General features: G+C 45.8%; 1 protein-coding gene across 1 annotated transcript in view; it reads right to left on the bottom strand.

Moving 5' to 3' along the window:
- Nucleotides 1–21,943, bottom strand: part of LOC107297040 (immunoglobulin superfamily member 21-like) — a 37,804-nt gene extending 15,861 nt beyond the window's left edge. The window contains exons 1-3 of the mRNA XM_015826397.1: nucleotides 21,921–21,943; nucleotides 21,080–21,198; nucleotides 2,067–2,182 (exon numbers count right to left, since the gene is read on the bottom strand). Coding sequence (XP_015681883.1) covers nucleotides 2,067–2,182; nucleotides 21,080–21,198; nucleotides 21,921–21,943 — 258 coding nt within the window. The remainder of the gene's footprint in view (nucleotides 1–2,066; nucleotides 2,183–21,079; nucleotides 21,199–21,920) is intronic.
- Between the last annotated feature and the right edge of the window lie 2,380 nt (nucleotides 21,944–24,323).

The raw sequence follows: 24,323 nt of genomic DNA, 5'->3' as shown, positions 1-24,323 counted from the left end.
AAGGCTTCCCCACCGTTCCCTACCGTTTCACAGCATCCTGTCTGTCTGGATAAAGATATCCCACTACCAGGAACATGATTTAAACGGGAGAGAGGGTGGGTGGAAGGAAACCAAACCACGAGAAAAAAACAACAACTCCAGAAAGGATAAAATATCTGTTCCAAGGCTGTGCAGAAAAGGATGTTGCAGCAGAAGACCTTTTTAATAAGGTAGTCCTCGACTTAACGACTATTTGTTTAGCAACCAATCGGAAATGACAACGGCACTGAAAAAATTCTAACCACCGTTCCTCCACCTTACAACGCAGGATCAAAATTTGGGCGCCCGACAACCGGCATACATTACACAAGTTGTTAAGTGAAACGGTCCATACTGCGGTCGGTAAGTGAGGACCACCAGTATCCAGGTGGATGACAACTGAAGTGGGAGTCCTTTTTTTTAATCTCCAGATGGGAAGACAGGGGTGCCCACTCTCTATGGGTGCTCCGGGCAATTTTGGGGGGCTTTAAAAAAGGGGAGACAGAAAGGCCTGGCGACATATGAACACATGAACAACGGTTGCAGGATTTGTCTTTGGCTAGTCTAGAGGGGGGACAGGATAGCAGTCTTCCATTATTTGGGGGGCTGCCCCAAAGAAGAGAGGGTCAAGCTATTCTCCAAAGCGCCTGAAGGCAGGACAAGAAGCAACGGATGGAAACTGATCAAGGAGAGAAGCAACCTGGAATTAAGGAGAAACTTCCTGACAGTGAGGACAATTAACCAGTGGAACAGCTGGCCTCCAGAGGTTGTGAGTGCTTCATCACTGAAGGGTTTTAAGAAGAGACTGGACAGCCATCTGTCTGGAATGATCTAGGGCAGGGGTCTTCAAACGTGGTCCTTTTATGTCTTGTGGACTTCAACTCCCAGAATTCCTCAGCCAATGTGCCTGGCTGAGGAATTCTGGGAGTTGAAGTCCACACGTCATAAAAGGACCAAGTTTCAAGACCCCTGATCTAGGGTCTCCTGCTTAAGCAGAGGGCTGGACTAGAAGACCTCCAAGGTCCCTCCCAGCTCCATTCTAATTGATTGAATATTTGGAGGCCCCTCTCAGCCAATTAACTTGAGTTCAGATTTTTTTTTTTTTTTAAACTGGATTTTGTAGGGATCATGTGCTCTCTTACGACGTGCTTTGGATCCACCCTGTTTATGAACTGGGACTGAAGCGAAAACTGGAGACCCATCTCAAGAAGAGCAGGCCAACAGTCCTTACTTCAAAGTCTCGTGAGCTGCAATGGGGGTGATTAAAGTTGAAAAGGAGACAGAGAGATGCCTTAACAGGGTTTAGAGGTGGAGATTCTTCTTAATAATAATAATAATAATAATAATAATAATAATAATAATAATAATAATAATAATAATAATAATAATAATAATAATAATAATAATAATAATAATAATAATAATAAAGTTGGAAGGGACCTTGGAGGTCATCGAGTCCAACCTCCTGCTCAGGCAGGAACCTGTCTGGCTGTCCAGTCTCTTCTTAAAACCTTCCCGTGTTGGAGCATCCACCACTTTTGGAGGCAGGTTGTTCCACTGGTTAATTGTTCTGACTGTCAGGAAGTTTCTCCTTAGTTCTAGGTTGCTTCTTTCCTTGATTAGTTTCCATCCGTTGCTTCTTGTCCTGCCTTCAGGCGCTTTGGAGAATAGCTTGACTGCCTCTTCTTTGGGGCAGCCCCTGAGATACTGAAAGACTGCTATCCTGTCCCCCCTCGTCCTCCTCTTCATTAGACTAGACAGACCCAATTCCAGCAACCGTTCCTTATATGTTTTAGCCTCCAGTCCCCTAATCATCTTTGTTGCTCTTCTCTGTACTCTTTCCAGAGTCTCAGCATCTTTTTTACATCGTGGTGACCAAAACTGGATGCAATATTCCAAGTGTGGCCTTACCAAGGCCTTGTAAAGTGGTATTAACACTTCACGTGATCTTGATTCTATCCCTCTGTTAATGCAGCCCAGCACTGAGTTGGCTTTTTTGGCAGCTGCAGCACACAGCTGGCTCCTATTCCATGCTTATCCAAACTTACCGTGGGGGCAGGTTTTCCACCAGCGACAAGGCAAACCAAGGTAAAATTCTGGGCTTGGTAGCGGCTGAAGGGAGCTGGAGTGTCCGCAGCAATGACGGAGATGGATGTGGGAGGTGCTGGTGGGAGAAGGAAGAATATTTGTTACTCATTTGATCGACCAGGAGCATCGTCCGAGGAGTGAGGTCAACTGGAGAGGTTTCTCCAAGACCTCCTGAAGCTTGAAAGTCCTAGTGAAGTGGGTGAGATGCATCGGGAACCCACAGTAGTGCTAGCGTTCCCCTCTGTCAGATTTCCTTCTAAAATGGGGAAAAACTGCCCCTTGCACATCACCCCATTGGCAAACTGGAGAACATCTGGAGAAAGGAAAGGAGAATGGATTGAAAAAAGAGGTGAAGGTCATCTTCAGGTTATGCCAGAAATGCAGAATGCAGAATTCTAAAGACAGAAAAACCAAAGCAAAAAAAAAAAAAAAACCAAGGCCTTCCGCTACAGAATGGACATTTTGGAGAGAGTGCACAGTTTCTTCCATTATTTACAGAGATTTATTTTTCCAAGTTATTCCCCAACTCCCCAACTCTATTACTGAAGTGATAAAGACACAAATGTTTTAAGTTCTCTCTTAAAAATACATGCTCGCCTTGGTAGCAATTACACGTGGAGTAGTTTTAAGTTTTCAGGGTTTTAAGTAGGACGTTTCGCCCCATGGAAAGTTTTTAGTTCTTTTCTTTTTTTTGCTGGTGCTTTTTATGAGCTAGGAAATGCAGACCCAGCAAAGAATAAGTCAATACCTAGTGTGGTGTGTTTTTTTCCCCTACCCTGCAGCAAAGTCTCTCATCCCCCTGTGGTTGTGATCACAAAGCCATTTTTTTTTTGTTTTGCAAGTGGTTTGGAAAAATAGAAAGCTTTTTCTTCCAAGCTCAGCCAAGGAAAAACAGATGAAATAAGACAGATGGAATGGTTTATGATGCACCTAAACTCCAATGATGGCTTATTATGACAGCCACCCACAGTGGGGGGGGGGGGTGGAGGTCGTAAAAGTTTAGTTAATAATAGCATTCTTTATTTATTTGACTTCTATAGATGCCCATCTCAGCAAATGACCCTGGACGGCTATAGAAATCAATCCATCAACCATAGAAAAACTGCTATTATTTTATTAAATTTTTATGACGCCTATCTCCCCTATAAAGCGACTCTGGGCAGCTACCATAATAAGCCATCATTATTATTATGTTCACCATATTTTCAAGCCTATGAAAAGCTGCTTCTCAAGCGGTATGGATTTGTGGGACACACAAATGTCTTAACGCAATTAAAACTGTCATGGGATGCACAGAGATGGATAGATTAACATTAAAAATGAAAGAAGAAAAAGGATTTTATATGACACGGGACTTATTTTACCAATGGCTAGCTAATAAAAACGAGATTACAAAGTTAGGAATATGAGAGAATATGTGGATTATGTGAGCACGATGTATAACGGATTAGTAAATGCTTCGATTGTTATATAACTAATGTTCATGTGGGTAATACCATTTTTAATATTTTGATTGCTATTTCCTAGTATATGATTGTACTTTGATAAGATTATTATGAACGTGATGGTTATTATATTTTAATACTTGTATACCTAGACCAGAGGTAGGCAACCTTGGCCCTTTTATGAGTGGTGGACTTCAACTCCCAGAATTCCTGAGCCAGCCACGCTGAGGGGAAAGGGAGAGGTTTCCAAGCTGAGCCATGCCGGCTCAGGAATTCTGGGAGTTGAAGTCCACGAGTCATAAAAGAGCCAAGGTTGCCTACCCCTGACCTAGACAATGCACTGTTCAATGTAGAAATGGAATTTTTAAAATAATAATAATAATAAAACAATTTTTAAAAAAAACTGTCACGGGGAGCAGCCCTGCCTGCATGGCCGTTGGCCAAGAGGGATGGGACTTGTAGTTGGTCAACTTCTGGAGGACCACAAATCCTTTTTGTGAAGACATTCAAAGCCTCTCCTGAAATCTCCGCCAATGTTGCTCCGTCGAAAATGCGCAGCTCTCTCTCCTTTCCGTGGGGTGTCCATCTTCCTTTATTAAAAACCAGGTCAGCTCTGTGGGGTTGGGAGCCCCAGCTGGTGAACACCGCTGCCGTGACACTGGAATTAGCAGAGCCGGCTGATTTATGACAAGCGATGGGCCTTGGACGTCATTTGCTCCGGCGGTGGAGTCTCAAGAGGCTGCAGCAATGGGAAGGAAACTTGGATCCTCCAGTTGACGGTCAGGACCGAGAGAGATGGGTGGACAGGCACCCTTAAGAAGTCATCTTGCACACAACTCCTTCCCTTTTGGCGTGGAAATTGCTTCTTGGAAGACCCTCTCCAGCTCGAACGATGGCCCTGTTCCCTCCTTAGGCATCCCTCGAAGCGATTTCAAGAACTCCCGGCTTCGTCACATCACAATCCATTCAATGGATGCAGGATCCTCTCCATCTTTCTTGCATTCGTGCAGATTTGTATCCCAAGGCGAGAAAAATGAGCTGGGAAGAGAAATAGTCCCAAAGAAAGAGATAACTACGGGGAAGAGATAAATGGAGAAAGAGGGAAAGAAAAATATAGATGCAGGCGCTCCAGAGTCTAGCTGCAGATTTAAATAATGGAGCAAAGCCACTTTATACAGCAGAATATAACAGCCGTAGCCGGTGAGGGGTTTGCGGTCCTGCCCTGGGGTGTTTGCCAAATTTGGGGCATTTCTGCTTCCAAAGGAGCAGAGAGGAAGGAGGAGCTTGCCACGGCTGCACAAAAACTCAAGGGAACTGGGGAGAAGGGAAGGTCCGGGAGGGCATCAAGTCTGACCCCCTGAAAGGAAATTCAGAGCTTCTTCTTGAAGGGCTCCACCTGTTCAGGAAGGTGGTTTCCATCATCCACTCTTTCTCCCAAAGTTCACATAGATTCGACCTCTCATGAAACAGTCAAAGCAATTCCAGCAATGCTTGGTGGCTGGTTGGGGTCACGCTGGGTTGAAAGTTCATGGATCTGGGCCAAGGGGAGAAGGCAGATGGACGAAGTAACGTTGCTCTGTTCAAAAACTCTCCATCCTTTTCACAAATGGCTGCCAAACACAATTTTTGCCCCCCAAATTCACCCACACGTTATTTCCACCAANCTCCTCCTCCTCCTCCTCCTCTTCTTCTTCTTCTTCTTCTTCCTCTTCTTCTTCTTCTTCTTCTTCTTCTTCTTCTTCTTCTTCTTCTTCTTCTTCTTCTTCTTCTTCTTCTTCTTCTTCTTCTTCACTCTCCTCCTCCTCCCCTTCTTCTTCTCTTCCCCCTCCTCCTCTTTCCCCTTCTTCATTGTTCTTCTCCTCCTCTTCTTCTTCTCCTTCTTCTTTCATCATCTTCTTCTTTTCCTTCTCCTTCTTCCTCCTCTTTTCTTCTCCTTCTCTTCCTCCTCCTCCATTCTTCATTCTCCTCCTCCTCCTCCTCCTCTTCTTCCTTTCTTCTCCTTCTCTTCCTCCTCCTCCTCCTCCTTACTTCTTCCTTTGACCTCCAAAAGACATTAAGGAGCAACATGGAGAAGAGATCACTCTAAACGTTCCTGTGTTGGGATCAAGTGTGACAAAGAAACTCAAACCAACCCCTTCTAGATGTTCTTCTGCATCAGATGTCATTCTACTTTACTACACCACTGGTTTTGCTGCAGGGTCTGTTTTCTGGGTCTGACCTACTGTGAAGGGCTGATCAATCAACCAGGCATGGTAAGGGTGGTGGCACTCAAGACCAGCATCCACGAATCGCCACGTGGGGCGTTTCTATTACACAGAGGAGGATCTGGTTGTCCTTAAGAGGTCCCTAGTCTTCAAGATCATCATGCGTTTCAGGCAGATTCTAACCAGCAACCTTTATACGTCCTCATCAGCTGCAGGCACCTTTCATAAGGGACTGACAGTGTGTCATGTTAGCGAGAAGACTTATTACAGGAGTCCCTCTGTCTGGCGTCGGCCTCCTCCACCTTTACACCCCCTCCCTTCGCCCGGAGCATCTTCCCTCGTGCCAGCCGCCTTCGCCACCCTCCTTAATCATGCCTCCAGAACATTGAGCCATGAAGTCACCCATCACAACCAATTAAGGGTGCTGTCTGGAGGACAAGATCTTTACCTAATGCAGAGATGGCTAAATTTAGAAGCAGCCGACAGAAGAAGAGGTGCAAATTGCCCCGGCCGACCCAGGAGATGTCAGAATCTAATTACACAGCTGCAAGGCTCCCCCACACATCGCCCCCCTCTCCCCCAAGCACAAAGTCGGGAAGGCGAAGGGGGGGAGTCAGCAGACTAGAAAAGTCTGTCAAGCAGCGGATTCATCCTTCCCCCCCCCCCAAGTCCAGTCCCAATTTTACGGGGATGCCTTCACCGTGAGAAGATGCGGGACAAGGAACCCCCAACTTTCACACAGGGGAATTACGAGAAACCCCCAGTTCCTATGGGTCAATCTGTCTTAACACGGAGACTTCAAAACTCAAAATCAGAATACAGCTGGAAGGGACCTCTGCTTAAACAGGAGACCCTACACCACTTCAGACGAATGGACGTCCAGTCTTTTCTTAAAAATCTCCAGTGATGGAGCACCCATGATTTCTGAAGGCAAGCTGTTCCACTGGTTAATTGTCCTCACTGTTAGGAAGTTTCTCCTTAATTCCAGGTTGCTTCTCTCCTTCATTAGTTTCCATCCGTTGTTTCTTGTCCTTCCCTCTGGTGCTTTGGAGAATAACGTGACCCCCTCTTCTTGGTGGCAGCCCCTCAAATACTGGAATCCTGCTATCATGTCACCCTAGCCCTTTTTTTTTCCAGACTGGCCATTCCCAAATCTTGCAGCCGTTCTTCATATGTTTTAGTCTCCAGGCCTTGGATCATCTTAGTTGCTCTTCTTTGCACTTTTCCCTAAAGTCTCAACATCTTTTTTGTAGCGTGGTGGCCAAAACTGGATGCAGTATTCCAGGGATGGCCTTACTAAGGCTTTATAAAGCGGTACTAATATGTCACACGATTTTGATTCTGTGCCTCTGTTTATAAAACCAAGGATTGCGTTAGCTTTTTGGGCTCGCAGCCTTTCCACGTCCGTCATGTATTCAACCATGGATTTCTGGTTGATGGATCTTGGAGGCCTAGTGGACAATCACTAATAATAATAATAATAATAATAATAATAATAATAATAATAATAATAATAAAAATAAAAATAAAAATAGTAGTAGTAATAATAGTAATAATAATAATAATAATAATAATAAAAATAGTAGTAGTAATAATAGTAATAGTAATAGTAATAATAATAATAATAATAATAATAATAATAATAATAATAATAATAATAATAATAATAATAATAATAATAATAATAATAATTGGAAGTCATCTAGTCCAACCCCCTGCTCAGGCAGGAAACCCTATACCATTTCAGACAAATGGCTGTCCAGTCTCTTCTTAAAAACTTCCAGTGTTGGAGCATTCACCGCTTCTGGAGGCAGGTTGTTCCACTGGTTAATTGTTCTCATTGTCAGGAAATTCCTCCTGAATTCCAGGTTGCTTCTCTCCTTGCTTAGTTTCCACCCGTTGCTTCTTGTCCGGCCTTCAGGGGCTTTGGAGAATAGCTTGACTCCCTCTTCTTTGGGGCAGCCCCTGAGATACTGGAAGACTGCTATCACTGCTATTATGAGCCAGCTATGTGCTGCAGCTGCCAAAAAGGCCAACACAGTCCCAGGCTGCATTTACAGAGGGAGAGAATCAAGATCACGTGAAGTCTTAGTATATATAATGCCTTGGTAAGGCCACACGTGGAATATTGCATCCAGTTTTGGTCGCCACGATATAAAAAGGATGTTGAGACTCTGGAAAGAGTGCAGAGAAGAGCAAGAAAGATGATTAGGGGGCTGGAGGCTAAAACATATGAAGAACGGTTGCAGGAATTGGGGATTCATTTGATGAAAAGAAAGGACTAGGCTAAGGTGACATGATAACAGTGTTCCAATATCCGAGGGGCTGCCACAAAGGAGACGGTTCAATCTATTCTCCAAAGCACTTGAAGGCTGAGTAAGACGCAACCTCCTTCCTATAAATCTACTCTGAGAATAGTCTGGGATCCTCTGGGAATCTTCTCAAGGATTCTTGGTAGAGCAATCTTGGTTTTGGATGCCTAACGGTTAATAAGAAGAAATATGCCAAGTTTTTGTTGTTGTTGTTTTAAAGTAAGTATTTGCCATAGCTGTCCTTGTGCAAATTGTTTTTTCTCTTGGGCTCAGCCTCAGCGTTCTGCATCTTTAATACATTATGCATTAAGAAGGAATCTTTGATTGCTAACTCTGCCGGCTGGTTTTAGCACATTGCATTAGGATTCTCAATCTTCAGTAATTCAGCTGCGAAGAACCCTCGTTGGTATTCTGGTCACCTCGCTGGAGGCACAGGCTGCTGCCTGCCAGATGTCTTGCGCGCCAATTCTTGCCGGGCCCGGCCACCAGGCAGGGACGGGGGCCTCCGAGGGTCTCACCCCAGTCTAAAACGTGGCCTGTAGTTGCAGGAGGCAATGGGCGTCTAGGAGTAGGATTGGCAGGTGGGTGACTTCCTATATGGGACAGTGGCTAGGAGCATGCTTTGTTCGGAAGGAAGGGAGGGAGGGAGAGAGGGGGAGGAAGAGCAGGCAGGAAAAGGAAGGAAGGAAGGAAGGAAGGAAGGAAGGAAGGAAGGAAGGAAGGCAGGAAGAGGGGGAGGAAGGGGAAGGGGAGGGAAGAGCAGACAGGAAGAAGAAGGAAGGAAGGCAGGAAAGAGGACGGGGAGGAAGGGGATGGGGAGAGAAGAGCAGGCAGGAAGAGGAAGGAAGGAAGGAAAGGAAGGAAGGAAGGAAGGAAGAGAGGAAAGAAGGGGAAGGGGATGGGGAGGGAAGAGCAGGCAGGAAGAGGAAGGAAGGAAGGAAAGGAAGAAAGGAAGAGAGGAAGAGAGGAAAGAAGGGGAAGGGGGAAGGGAAGGGAAGAGCAGGCAGGAAGAAGGAAGGAAGGAAGGAAGGAAGAGAGGGAGGAAGGGGAAGGGGAGGGTAGAGCAGACAGGAAGAAGGAAGGTAGGAAGGAGAGAGGAGGGGGAGGAAGGGGAGGGAAGGGCAAGCAGGAAGGAAGGAGGGAGGGAAGGGAGGGAGGGAGGGAGGGGAGGAGGAGGGGAGGAAGGGGAAAGGGAAGGAAGGGCACGGCAGAAAGAAGGAAGGAAGGAAGGAAGGAAGGAAGGAGAAGGGGAAGAAAGGGGAAGGGGAGGGAAGGTCAGGCAGGAAGAGGTGGGCAGGGAAGGGAAGGGAAGGTCCACCTACTGAGGAACCGACCTCATTTCACAAGCAACGCACGCGGCCTCCTTAGCCACCAATCCTGTCTGCAATCTAAAGGAGATTTTGTTCCATCAAAAGCCACAATCTTGGGTCATTACAGAGCACAGTCGGTCACACAAAGACCAGCTGGAGAGTTCTCGCCTCCTCCTCCTCCTCCTCCGTCTACCTTGGGAGTCCAATCCTTTCATCCTTCCCTTCCCCCCCCCTCTATTCAATTTTTTTTTATTTTTTGCTCACCGTCTGGACGGTTTAGAGAGACTCTCCTTCTCAAGAGAGGGAAAGTAGGTCACCTCCTGGTCCCTGGAAGAGGGCTTGGCCATCTTTTAAACTCCCCCCCCAAGGAGAAGACGGAGACCACCCCCCTCAGCAAGGTGGAACATTCAGCAATCTTGTGAATGAACACCCAAGGAACTTCAACAATAATTGCGTAAGTGCGGCAAATATATCCTCAAGGGTGGAAAATTGCCAGCAGATGAATCAAATCTATGCCCCTTGATGCTGATGGCACTCTTTCTACCTCCACCACCTCCCTTTCGCTGCCCCTCCTTCCAGGGAGTCCTTAAATGGGGGGGGGTTAATGGTAGAGGGAACTCAATGGAGGAGGCAAATTCTCTTTTGAAGAGAAAAAAGAAATCAAGCCAACGAGAAGCGTTTGGGGCACGATGGACTGATTTGGGGGGGGCAAGAACATTTGAACATGGTAACTATGTTTAAGGGGGTCCCATAAAGAAGAAGGGGGGTCCACCTGTTCTCCAAGGCACTTGAAGGCAGGACAAGAAGCAATGGATGGAAACTAATCAAGGAGAGAAGCAACCTAGAACTAAGGAGGAATTTCCTGACAGTTAGAACAATTAGCCAGTGGAACTCCTTGCCTCCAGAAGCTGTGAATGCTCCAACACTGGAAGTTTTCAAGAAGAGACTGGACAGCCATTTGTCTGAAATGGTACAGGGTTTCCTGCCTGAGCAGGGGGTTGGACTAGAAGACCTCCAAGGTCCCTTCCAACTCGGTTATTCTACAATCCCAAATCTATAATTCAGTGGAAGGATTTTCTTCCAGAAGTTGTGGGTGCTCCATCATTGGAGGTTATCGAGAAGAGACCGGGCAACCATTTCTCTGACATGCTATAGGGTCTCCTACTTGAGCAGCGGGCTGGACTAGAAGACCTCCAAGGTCCCTTCCAGTTCCGTTACTCTGTTATTTCTGATGTAGGGATTCTGAAACCACCATCTAATCTGCTTTCCTCTTTTCTGACTGCTCTACAAACGTCTCGGATGTCACCAAGCGTCTTCCCTGGAAGCCGGTTCAACAAAGCAAGCAGGTTAGCTTAATTAAAATGCAACCAGGTCTCCGTCTTGCGGCACGCAAGAGGAAACACTCAATGGGGTACAACAAGAGGAATGAAAACCCCAGCGGACACAGGAGGCTGCAGTGCAACACGGCACACGGCAAAGTAGGGCCCCTGGAAAGTTCCCAGTGGGGGCTAACTTTATTCCCTGAGCATGTAATTTGATTGCCTTTAATGTCCAAGCGTGCGTAGGTGTAACTGTTCGGAGCTGGCATAAAATCGCTTAAGACCCATTCGGGAAAATTGGGCACAGCGTTGGTAGAGACGGTCTTCTCAGTGGCCAAGCTCACCTCCCACTGTTTTAATATACAAACATCAGGCATCGTTGGAGGCTTCGAAATAGAACACGAAGGAAGGACGGAAGGAGGGAGGGAAGAAGGAAGGAAGGAAGGCAATGGGAAAGGGAGGGAAGGAAGGAAGGAGATGGCAATGAGAAGGAGGGAGGCAGAGAAGGAAGGAAGGAAGGAAGGAAGGAAGGAAGGAAGGAAGGAAGGAAGGAAGGAAGGAAGGAAGGAAGGAAGGCAATGGGAAAGGGAGGGAAGGAAGGAAGGAGATGGCAATGAGAAGGAGGGAGGCAGAGAAGGAAGGAGGAAGGAAGGAAGGAAGGAAGGAAGGAAGGAAGGAAGGAAGGAAGGAGATGGGAATGAGAAGGAGGGAGGCAGGAAAGGAAGAAGGAAGGAAGGAAGGAGATGGGAATGAGAAGGAGGGAGGGAAGGAAGGAAGGAAGGAGATGGGAATAAGAAGGAGGGAGGCAGGAAAAGAAGAAGGAAGGAAGGAGGGAGAGGAGAGAAAGGAGAAGGAGGGAGGGAGGGAAAGAAGGAAGGAGATGGGAATGAGAAGGAGGGAGGTGGGGAAGGAAGGAAGGAAGAATTGAAGGAAAAAGGGAGCGAGGGAGGGAGGGAGGGAGGGAGGAAGGAAGATGGGAATGAGAAGGAGGGGTTCCTCCATGCTACCTGTTGCCCAGGTTTGTCTCCTCTTTGCAACCTTTCCTTTGAAGTCACTCCTCCACAGGTTAGATTTAGAAGCTTTGCCTGTCTCCCTTCTGCCCTTTTAGCTCCCTGTTCCATACTTATTAGCTCGTTTTCCCCCCGGTCATTTTGTACAGCTCTGGAATCTCCATTAAGTCTCTGGCCGGGCTGGTGAAGAGAGGAGGCTTTTGGATTATTCGCCCAAGGGTTCCTATTAAAACTGGAATAGCCTTCAGGCATGTCATTTGTTCAGTCTCCGCTGCTTTACACTTACAAGGCTCTTCGTAATGAGGCAAGAACTCCGCTGGGAAAACAAATATCCAGAAGAAAAAGATCCACGGAGAACTTCTGGCAAGTCTTTCAGGACAGAAGCAACCTAGGCTTGTTATTCGGAGTTTTTCCCGGCCCAATTTTACTCCTAGAACGTTGAGCTGAAAGATCAATCTGGGTGACTTTAGCTTTTCTCTCTAATTTATTTTTCGTCCTTATTCCCTGGAGGAGGGGAAAAAGGATAACCGTGTGCATTTCCTGACATGTTAAAGGTCCAAGATGAAGCATCTACCTTCCCAAAGTGGTAGATCCCACAAAGTACCGACACCGTTGGCACACTCAAGCTCAACCTGTTAATGAACTGCCAATTCTCTCCCTCTCCAATCAGACTTTGGCATTGGGAGGGGTTGTATCCAATGGTCCCTACGGCAGTGGCCCCCAACCTTTTGGGCACCAGGGACCAGTTCCGTGGAGGGAGGTTTTACCGCAGATCGGAGGAAGCGTGGTTTCACGTGCTGCCTGCATCCCACAGGTGGGACTTCACTTGTTTGCACGGACCGGTTTCTGGCATGCCATGGACCGGTGCCAGTCCATGGACCAGGGATTGGGGATCCCCCGCCCTACAGCCAATCAATTCACTTGAGGCTCAAATGACCAGGCTGTCATGGATCTGATCCCCCCCCCGGACTCCTCTCCAGATGTCAGTTCAGAGGAGGAGGGCGAGTCTGAGTCTGCAGAGGAAAGCATGGAGCCAAGTGTTGTCAGGATCGGGGCTCGGAGAATGCCAGCCTCTCTTGGATGAGTTTCTATGATCTGTTGCTTCTTCTTGCCCTGCCTTCAGGCACTTTGGAGAATAGCTTGACTCCCTCTTCTTTGGGGCAGCCCCTGTGATACTGGAACACTGGTATCATGTCACCTGTAGTCTTCTCTTCATTAATCTAGACATACCAGCAATTCCAGCAGCCATTCCTTATATGTTTTAGCCTCCAGTCCCCTAATTATCTTTGATGCTCTTCTCTGTACTCTTTCTAGAGTCTCAACATCTTTTTTACATCGTGGTGACCAAAACTGGATGCAGGATTCCAAGTGTGGTCACGAAGACCACAATACAAATCAGATGATTTATAATCAATCAATCACGTTGCAACCAACAGGTAGAGAAATGGTGAGTAAATCCTTCCACGCATCCTCAACCTTCTCCCTTCCCTACACAAAGTTTAAGGGAAATAAAGTAGTGGTAGGAAAATGTCCCCCACCTTCCTTTGATTTCTAATTTGGCACGAAACCAGGAAACTTTTTCAGCAATATGTGTGAAAATGTCCATCCGTGCTGTATTTTCTCCCCCCCGCCCCCAGCTGAATTAAGAGAAGTAACTGAGGCAGGACACAATTGGGTCTCAACCCGGGGACTTGGTTGGCCTTGTCAAAAGGGCCAGTTCTATTTATGAGAATGCTTGGAGATGGAAAGGGGGTCTCCTGGGACCCCCTCAGTTAATTACATCTTTTGGACCTGGTTTCCTGTTAGGAAATGAATTATGCTTTTCTTGCTGCTGTGGCTGACAGGAGCCATCTGGGGGAAAGGGGGACGTGTCAAACCAAAATGAAGGACCACGGAGAGGATGAGGGAGAGAAGAAACTCGGAAAAGGCTTTCAGAACCAAGAGCTAAATACTAACAGAAGAAGAATAATTCCAATTTGAGGGACATCTTTAAAAAGGTCTTCTTCTATTAACACACTTCTAACATTTTATGATAGCCGATTTGGTGTGGTGGTTAAGACACCGAAATAGAAACCGAGAGATGGTGAGTGTTAGTCCATCCTTGGGCGTGAAACCAGCTGGGGGACCATGGGCCAGTCACTTTCTCTCAGCCCTAGGGAGAAGACAATGGCCAATTACTTCTGAAAAACCTTCAAGAAAACTACAGGGAATTATCCACCAGTCTCCACTTGAATGAAAGGGAAAGTATATTGTACTACAGACTACTTCTTCTTTTTCTATTCGTCATTCCTACCCCGGATGCTGGAGCCAGTTTGAGATAGTGGTTAAAGATGCCGAGTTCAAAGTAGGAGACCACTGAGCTCCAGACTTGCTAATGGGAGGGGAGACTTTGGACCGGCCACACTCAGTCCTAGGAAGATGTTACTGGAACTAGCTACCTTTCTGAAAAGGTTCTCAAGAACCTCTACCTGAAGCCACTAGGAGTCAATAAGAAGTTGATGGACTACACCAACTATATCTGAGTTGAGGGAATCCTCTGCAACTCTAGAAGAATCAGGTGATCCTACTCTTTCTGGACTGAAGGCCTTTACACTGGGACAGGGAATGTAGTGTGCTTCAAGAACACAAACGGTCAGACGTTGGACTCTCCATAGGAGAACAAACCCATCAGGACAAGATTCAGCAGTCCATCTGCATTTGGAAGATATAGATAACTCTACTGAAGAGAGCAAAGTCCACGTTCTAGAAAAAGAGAACTGCTGGTTTGAAAGAGGGGTCAAAGAGGCCATCTACATTATGAGCGAACAGCCCTCTCTCAACGGAGGGGGAGGGATATGACACCACCTATCTCGTATCTATAACGCATATGACACCACCTATCTCGTATCTTTCAGCAGTTCCAAGAAAGCTCCACACTCATGTTCTGTCCTAGCCTACATGAGACCTTGTTAAGCTCACAAGGAGAAACTCCTCTTCCAACAAGCAGGCTGGAACTGCAGAAAAAAACCAATCCCCTTTTATTGTTCACAGACCTGAGTCAAAGTCCAAGGCAAACAAAACACAGTCCACAGAACCTCGATCCTCAACACAAACAGTTGCCTTTGGCAACCAACACCTCCCACACCTTCCCTTTTATAATTCAGCCAAGGCGTGGCTTCCTAATGCCTTCTCCTTTGCCTTTGGAGCCGCTCCACTGCATTCCTCTGTCCTACTCACTTCTCTAGCTTGCGCTTTGGTGCATCCGGGATTTGTCCCAGCTGTTCTTCATCACTGTCCAACTCAGGCTCCCAGCACAGCTGTGTCTCAGCCTGAGCGCGAGTAGAGGGGCCAAGCTCCTCGTCAGACTGTAAGTCTTGGAGCTCCTCAGAGCCTTCCTCTGACTCTGATGTCACTCCAGGCCCCCCCCTCCGATTCCTCAGACTCACCTGCCGGGCTCACTGGCTGGTGAGGAATCCCAACAACCCATTTGCACTGTTCAGGTGATCTTAAGGGCACAGATAAACCTCCAGGTGGCCTCAACAACTCTCAGACAGAGTGCTAATGACTAGATGACTGCAAGGGATATAACTCCTTCCATCCTCCACCATTCAGTCAGAACTGAGGAAGCTTCTTGGATGAGAAATGAAACATCTTCAAGAAAGTCCAGTTGCCTTTTGAAACAGCATCTTTGAGACAACCACAGCCTGGATGACTGAGAATCTCCATAGACACTTTGGTGTGACGTCCATGAAGATCTCACCCCGTTCCTGCTCCCACCCCCCAAAGTCTTGTTCTTTGGATCTGCCCCCATGTTGGGCTCAAGCAGGGAGCCCCACTTAAGACTGAACAGGGCAGAGTGGAGCTAAGAAAGGGTGATCAGTTTTGGTCACCACGATGTAAAAAAGATGTTGAGATTCTAGAAAGAGTGCCGAGAAGAGCAGCAAAGATGATCAGGGGACTGGAGGCTAAAGCATATAAGGAATGGCTGCTGGAATTGGGTTTGTCTAGTTTAATGAAGAGAAGGACGAGGGGGGACATGATAGCAGTCTTCCAGTATCTCAGGGGCTGCCCCAAAGAAGAGGGAGTCAAGCTATTCTCCAAAGCCCCTGAAGGCAGGACGAGAAGCAATGGATGGAAACTAACCAAGGAGAGAAGCAACTTGGAACTAAGGAGAAACTTCCTGACAGTCAGAACAATTAACCAGTGGAACAACCTGCCTCCAGAAGTGGTGAATGCTCCAACACTGGAAGTTTTTAAGAAGAGACTGGACAGCCATTTGTCTGAAATGGTATAGGGTTTCCTGCCTGAGCAGGGGGTTGGACTAGATGACCTCCCAAGTCCCTTTCAACTTTATTATTATTATTATTATTATTATTATTATTATTATTATTATTATTATCATCATCATCATCATCATCATCATCATCATCATCATCATCATCATCATCACCATCACCACCACCACCACCACCACCACTACTACTACTACTGCTATTATAAAACGGAAAAGCTAATTGGCACCAAATTCGGCATCTGCAAAACCTGGCCAGGCAAAATGTGCCGTATCTCAAAGCTAGCTTAGGAGTAAAGATTCAAAGAGAAGAGAAAGTTCCTGGCATTTGTCTATATAATATCTTAAGTTGTTATCTATCATTATATGTATTTTTCCTTCTTTCTCTTTATATATATGTATGTATGTATGTATTTCTCCTTCTCCTGTTTCTTTTTAAAAAAATGTCTACTTCCTTCACTTTTGTGAGACATTATTTCCTCTTAATGTATTCTTCTTTTTTGGGGGCAATCATTTTTCCTCTGATGCTTGCGTTTTTTGCTCAGACTTTTTTTTTCTTCCTCGCCGCATCCCAGCCGTTTTCAAGGGAATATTTTTCCAGAGGCAGAACTGCTGCTGCAAAACCCACACAAGGTGGGGTTTTAAAACATCGGCCGGGAAATGTAAAAGCGTGAGCAGGAGATGAATTTCTGCCTATTCTTCTTTCTCTCTCATGCATACCCACAAATCACACCTACACAGGAAGGGGGTACGGAGACGGTCTGCTGAATCTGAATAGCCCTGAAATGCTCCGAAAAGCGGAGCCCGTGGCAGCTTTACACAAAGCTGAAACCCCGGACGAGAGGGAAAAAAAATCCCTGGTGCTTTTCAACCCAGCAGCAATTAGCAATCTTGTAAAACTGTTGCATCTGCAAACATCAGTGCCTAACGCGGAAATATCACAGGGCCGTAGTTCTTGAATTTTACGGCCCTTTGGCCCCCCGCGCTTAATTATTATTTTTAAAACAGCCTCTGGTGGAGAAGGCTGTGGCCTATGACAGGACGGAGCTGCAGGGATTTCGTTAAGGTTTAAGGATACCAACTGCCCATTTTTTTTTGTTGCACTGTTTTGTTCGTTTGGTTTTAAAGCTACGATTCCATCAGCCCGTTTTTATCTGCAGCAGCGAGAGGAAAAAATCTCACTTGCCATCTGTTTTCCTACAGTAGTTCTTAACAGGTCCAGCTTAGAATTTTGGATTTTCTGTAGGTCTCTCTCTGTTCCTCCGAACTGAGGAGGGTTGGTTGACGGAAAAACAAGAGTTGGAAGGGACCTTGGAGGTCTACTAGTCCAACCCCCTGCACAAGCAGGAGAGCCTATGTCATTCTGGAAAAATGGATGTCCAATCTCTTCTTGAAAACCTCCAGTATTGGAACTTTTGAAGTTCTACTAGTTAATTGAAAATTTCTCCTTAGTTCTGGGTTGGTTCTCTCCTTGATTAGCTTCCATCCGTTGCTTCTTCTCCTGCCTTCAGGTGCTTTGGAGAATAGCTTGACTCCCTCTTCTTTGGGGCAGCCCCTGAGATATTGGAAGGTTGCTATCATGTCGGTCCTAGTCCTTCTCTTCATTAGACTACACACCCCCAATTCCTGCAACCGTTCTTTGTATGTTTTAGCCTCCAGACCCCTGTTCATCTTTGTTGCTCTTTTCTGCATTCTTTCCAGAGTCTCTACATCGTTTTTGTAATATGGTGACCAAAACTGGATGCGATATTCTAAGTATGGTCTTGCTAAGGCTTTATAAGCCAGTACTAATATTTCATGTGATTTTGATTCTATGCCTCCGTTTATGCAACCTAGGATTGTAGTAGCTGTTTTGGAATAGAGTAGAGTAGAGTAGAGTAGAGTAGAGTAGAGTAGAGTAGAGTAGAGTAGAGTAGAGTAGAGTAGAGCTGGAAGGGACCTTGGAGGTCTTCTAGTCCAGCCCCCTGTTCAAGCAGGAGAACCTATACCATCACAGACAGGTGAATGTCTAGTTTCTTCTTAAAAGCCTCCAGTGATGGAGCTCCCACATCTTCTTGAGGCAAGCTGTTCCACTGTTTAATTGTACTCACTGTTAGGAACTTTCTCCTTAATTCCAGGTTGCTTCTCTCTTTGATCAGTTTCCAACCATTGTTTCTCTTCCTGCCCTCTGGTGCTCTGATGAACAACCTGGCCCCCTCTTCCTAGTGACAGCCCCTCAGATATTGGAACGCTGCTATCATGTCTCCCCTATTTCTTCTTTTCTTTAGACTAGCCAAGCCCAAGTCCCGCAGCCGTTCTTCGTATGTTCTCGTCTCCAGGCCTTTGATCATCCTAGTTGCTCTTCTCTGGATTTTTTTCCAAACTCTCAACATCTTTTTTGTGATGCGGACATGGAGAGATGAAGGACATGGTCCTTGCAGATCAAGAAGAATCCAATGAGTAGAGTCAACTTCAAACAGGAAACCTGGGAGTCCCTTGGAAGAGTTGCAGCCAGATTCAGATGTGTGGCCAGGACAGGAAGGTGGTCTCGCCGTTCCAAGAAGTAACCACAATGCAGAACAGCTGGTGAGGAACCAATCTCAGTTTACACCTGAGCTCATCTGTCAACTTCAGGTACCTCGATGCTACGTGGTAAGCAAAGTTCCAACAGCTGCTCTACTTTGATGCTTGCAACAGCTCACCCCACTGCGACAATCTTGCTGTAAAAGGCAAGGATGGGGAGGGGAGGGGGCTCAGCTTCGGCCCCCACCCTCCAGCCACATCCCTGGAGCGCCAAAGTCCAGATGGATAGCCAGAAAGGACAGCCACCCTGCTCATTTTTAATTATGACTATTATTTGCGAAGCGGGGCACCCATACCGCGGATGACCTGGTTTGGAGGGAGCAGCAAGCCCTAGTCTTGGTCAACGCCGCCCCCCCTTCTGCTGCATAAAAGAGTTAAGATCTATTTTAAAACAGAAATTGCAAAATGAGCATCAGGGACTTTTTTTAGAAGGGGAAAAAAAAAGCCCACGACGATGAAAAACAGTATCAATGATACAACAAACAACTCAATATGTATGCGTCCACAGCAGCCAGCCAGCCAGCCGGTTGCCCTCTGGGGTATAAATTATTTTTTAAAAATAAGAGAAAGGCTACTGCGGTGTGTGAACGTTCGTAACGGAGGGTCTGGAGGCCAGCGGTGCGTTATTGAGTGATTCAGCCCAAGAAATGCAGGGTTTTTGGGTTTTTTTGTGAGTAGACTGTGGGGAAAATACTTCCTTCCCCCTGTTTTCACTTCTGTTCTAAAATTCTTGGAGGGAAGGAGTGAGAGAGTAAAGCACCTCCTGGCATAATAATCCAGGCAAGCTCTTACAGATAAGGGGCTACACTTGAAAAGGTGTCGTGATGCATTACAGAAGCCAGATTTAGCCGAGGGACATCCCACAAGGGAAGCTGTGCGAGACAAAATAATCTGGGTGAAATCAAGAAAGAATCAGCGGGATTTACCAGCCAGGTCTTGACTAAAAACTCTACGTAAAGACGCGCCGGTGGTTTTCTTGCAGACGTCGCATTACCAAAGTAAGTAACATTATCAGCACTGATGAAGTTACCTAGATGGGTGATGAAACGTCTGCAAGAAAATCACCAAGCTCAGAGGGCACCAAGGACCCTTCATTTCAACTCGCACAGTCACTCATGCTCTCGTCACCTCCCGCCTGGACTACTGTAATGCTCTCTACATGGGGCTCCCCTTGAGGAGCATCCGGAGGCTCCAGCTAGTCCAGAATGCGGCCGCGCGGGCGGTGTTGGGAGGGACTCGTCGCTCCCATATAACACCGCTTTTGCGTGAGCTGCACTGGCTGCCGGTGGCCTTCCGGGTGCNTAAGCGGTTTACAGGATCCGCCTATTGCCCCCTCAACAATCTGGGTCCTCATTTTACCCACCTCGGAAGGATGGAAGGCTGAGTACCAACCTTAAGCCGGTCAGGATCGAACTCCTGGCTGTGGACAGAGTCAGACTGCAAAGCTGCATTTTAACCATTGCATACCATGGATGGATGGATGGATGGATGGATGGATGGAAGGAAGGAAGGAAGGAAGGAAGTAAAGAAGGAAGGGGGAAAGGAAGAACAATAGCACTAGCCCTTAGACTTATATACCGCTCCACAGTGCTTTGCAGCCCTGTCTAAGTGGTTTACAGAGTCAGCCTGCTGCCCCCCCTAACAATCTGGGTCCTCATTTTACCGACCTCAGAAGGATGGAAGGCTGAGTACAACCTTGAGCCGGTCAGGATCGAACTGCTAGCTATGGGCAGAGTCAGCCTGCGATCCTGCATTCTAAGCACTGCGCCACCACGCCTCTTAATAAATAAATAATAAATAAACGTGTGATAAAAGGTACAATTCCACCGTTCATTGCAAGTGTCCCTTAGATGCATGTAAGGAATAATTAAGGCTTTAAAAAAAAATGACATATTGCAATTTGCTTTCGTTTTTCTAAGCGAAGCATCAGGCTAAAAATTGTCTCCTGGGCAATGTTGCGTGCAGATTTTCTAGCATGTGTTTTTTTTCTCCCCCAGTTACGAAAAATAAAATAAAAATAAAAGGGTACAGGTAGTCCTCAAGTTACAGCGGTGTATTTAGGGACTGTTCGAAGTTACAACGGCGCTGAAAAAAGGGACTTAGGACTGCTTTTCAGACTTACGACCGTTTGCAGCATCCCCCACGGTCAGGGGATCAAAATTTAGACCCTTGGCAACTGACTCATATTTACGACGGTCGCAGTGTGCTGGGATCACATGATCCCCTTTGGCGATCTTCTAAGAAGCCAAGTCAATGGGGGAGCCATATTCACTTAAGCAACCACGTTACTAACTCAACAATTGCAGGGGTTCACTTAACAATCGTGGTGAGAAAGGTCGTAAAACGGGGCAAAACTGTTTCGCTTAGCAACCTAACTTTTGGACTTAATTACGGTCGTCATTCAAGGACTATCTGTGAAGTGGAATATATGTGAAAAGTTGCTGGGGTTAAAAGACACCCCCCCCACACACACAGGGTTATATAATGAATTCCCACCTAATCAACAGCGGTTGATGAAAGAGGAAGATCGTTATTACTTACACATCACGTTGAGAAAAATGTTGCCTGAGGCCAGGACCACCTTCTCACGGGTCGCCCTGTCGTAAATCCCCACGTGACATTCATACGGTCCGTTGTCCGAAATTCGGACTTCAGGGAGTCTGGAGTGACAAGAGAGAAACAGAGAATGAAGGACACCGTGATCCATTGAAGGCCCTGTAGAAAATGACCATCCAGAAGATGTTAGAGGACAGGAAGACCTGGAGGAACATTGTCCACGGGGTTGCGATGGGTCGGACACGACTTCGCAACAACAACAACAACAAAGAAAATGACTGTGATTTTCCTAATACATTTGTCAACGCTGCTAACATCGGATGGTCTTACTTTGACAACATATGGAGATGCAGCCATTTTCTTTTACTTTATGTTTTACTCTTAGAGTTAGAATTAGATGATACTGGGGGGGGGAGGAGGAGGAGGAATGTGCATGGGAGATTAGTTAGACAAAACAATACTGTATAAGGGTGAGAACCAAGGGTGTTTGTAATAAGAGATGATAAGAAATGGCCGGTGAAGAACTGGAGGGAAAGCCTGCATTTCAAACTAATTGGAGAATGTGATTTATGACTGTTAGTTAGAGGAGGGAATTGTGCTTTGATAGTATGTGCTCAGGGGAGGGGAAGTCAGATTTTGGCTTGGACTATGAACCTGTCGATGTGTTGCTACTCGAATAAATATTCTTTAAAGTAAACAATGCCTCAAAGTTCTTTGAAGAGTTTCATATGTGGGAACCATGACAACGTTATAGTCGGTTGACTCCTGACCGTTCATTTAGTGATGGTTTGAAGTTACACCGGTACTGAAAAAAGTGACTTATGACCGGTCCCCACACTTATGTGTCATGGTTCCGACAGATGACTCTTCAAAGAACTTTGAGGCATTGTTTACCTTAAAGAATCTTTATTTGAGTAGCATAGCATCGGCACCTACATAGGCCAAGCCAAAATCTGAATTCCCCTCCCCTGAGCACATAGTATCAAAGCACAATTCCCTCCTCTAACTAACCATCATAAATAACATTCTCCAATTAGTTTGAAATGCAGGCTTTCCCTCCAGTTCTCCAACCCAGCCATTTCTTATCATCTCTTATTTAAAAAAACCTTGGTTCTCACACTAGTTGCAATATTGTTATGCCTAACTAACTCCCATGCACATTCCTCCTCCTCCTCCACCCCAGTATCAATGCTGCTAAGATCGGATGTTCTTGCTTTGACATTACGACTGTAGCAGCATCCCTATGGTCACATGATCAAAATACGGGCAATCTATGATGGTGTGAAGAATGAAACTTTGGCAGCTACGTGCCTCTTCGTTTCAACTTGCCATTAGAGTGGGGTGGTAGTGGGGTAAGTTGTTGCTTTAGAATTGGATAGATAAGAGAAACGAAACCTCTACAATTCTGCTGAAGGCCAGTGAGTGCCTGAAACCTTTTCAAGGACACAGCAGCAGGTGCGGAGAGGAAGCAGACGGTTCCCATAACAAAGTGAAATTGTTTACATAGACAACGTGAGAGGTTGCGGGTTTGGCTGGGGGAAATTATTGCTTAATTCTATGAACTGGTGTCTGGGAAGCTCGGAGTTAGTTTTGCTTCGACATTACCATGCCGTGTATTCAATAAACAGTAAGATTTTCGGAAACAGAATGAACCTGGAGTGTTTATTTGGATTCTCGAGTTGGCTGTGGACAAATGTTTGCAGCAGCCCAGGGTCACATGATCCCTGTTTGTGACCTTCCCAGCTGGCCTTTGACAAACAAGTTCACTGGGGGAAGCCAGATTCACTTAACAACCACATGTTTCGGTTAATAACTGTAGTGATTTGTTTAACAACCATGGAACAAAAGGACATAAAATTGAGCGTGACTTGCTTAGCAACAGACTTATCAGCAAAGGTCTGGTCCCAGCTGTCCGCGTAAGATGAGAGTTGTAAACAGACTGGACTGTTTCTGCACAAATCCAAATTTAACTTCATTGTCTCTGCCTAAAGTGATTCTTGGTCTTAATTCCAGACGGTCAATTCCCCCTAAGCAGGTCATCAGATTGATTATTTTTTTCCTTTTTATAATATTTTATTAGTTTTCTACATTTGCAATTCGTAAGTGCTTAGTAAACAACATGGTGTCTGGATCCCTTTGTTTTACTTAATGCACATTAAAATCCTAATCTCTCCCCTGTTTTTCCAGCCACTGATAAAATTCATCCCATATTTGAAAGTATTCTGTGTCTTCTTTTCTTTAATCTTCAGTGTAAGTCTATCCATTTCTGCACAGTCCACTATTTTCATGATTATCTCTTCTTCAGAGGGTGTTTCTTCATTTTTCCAGTACTGAGCAAATACAATTCATGCTGCTGTTAATGCATGCAACATTAAATATACACTTTATCATATATTCCTGATAATAGACCTAATAAAAATAGTTCCGGTTTTAAAATCTGCATGTTTTCTTAACATCTTTCCTAGCCAGATATTATTTTTATTGATTATTTTCATTCTGAGCCTTCGAACATGCAGAGAAAGCGTGTGATTTTTTTTTCCCAACTCCCCTGTCGAAAAGGAGAGCCTGCACTGTATTGTTTGAGTTGAAATTGGAAATGCAATTTCTACTTCCAGAAAATGTGAAGAAATAATATTGATCATTGTGCAAATCCTGAAGTAGTGTGGTTTTTCTGAACGGAAGGGGAAGGAGGGTGAATACGGGCCAAATAGCTGAGGATAAAAAAAAAGAAAAAAATCTTTGTGCTGGCTAGATTAAATTAAGTGTTGGAAGCATCTCTCTTCAGCTCTGCTCTGGCCCTTGACATTTTTCGACTGGGCTGTGAAATTCATCTACTGACACAACTGCAAACTTTTTTTAAAAAATAAAAATAAAAAATTCAGGTCTAAAAGAGGAAGAGGGAGTGAGTTGGGTACAGAAAAAGCCCCCCGGGAGGGGGGAAAGAAAAGAAAAATCAAAGCGATTCCATCATGCTTGCAAAGCCCAATCTAGAATAGGAACTCAAAATGAATCTCCAAGGAGGATGAGATGAGAAAGAAAGAGAGAGAGAGAGGGAGGGAGGGAGGGAGGGAGGGAGAGAGAGAAGAAAGGAGGGAGGGAGGGAGAGGTAGGCAGGAAGGGAGGGATATGAAGAAGGAAGGAAGGGATGAGAGAAAGAAAGGATGGCTAGTTTGACGAAGAGAAGGACGAGGGGGGACAGGATAGCAGTCTTCCAGTATCTCAGGGGCTG

Source organism: Protobothrops mucrosquamatus, unplaced genomic scaffold, assembly GCF_001527695.2.
Source record: "Protobothrops mucrosquamatus isolate PMUCROS unplaced genomic scaffold, P.Mucros_1.0 scaffold3098, whole genome shotgun sequence".
Taxonomy (NCBI): Eukaryota; Metazoa; Chordata; class Lepidosauria; order Squamata; family Viperidae; genus Protobothrops; species Protobothrops mucrosquamatus.
The sequence above is the reverse complement of the archived record's forward strand: the minus strand, read 5'-3'. Positions and strand labels throughout refer to the sequence as shown.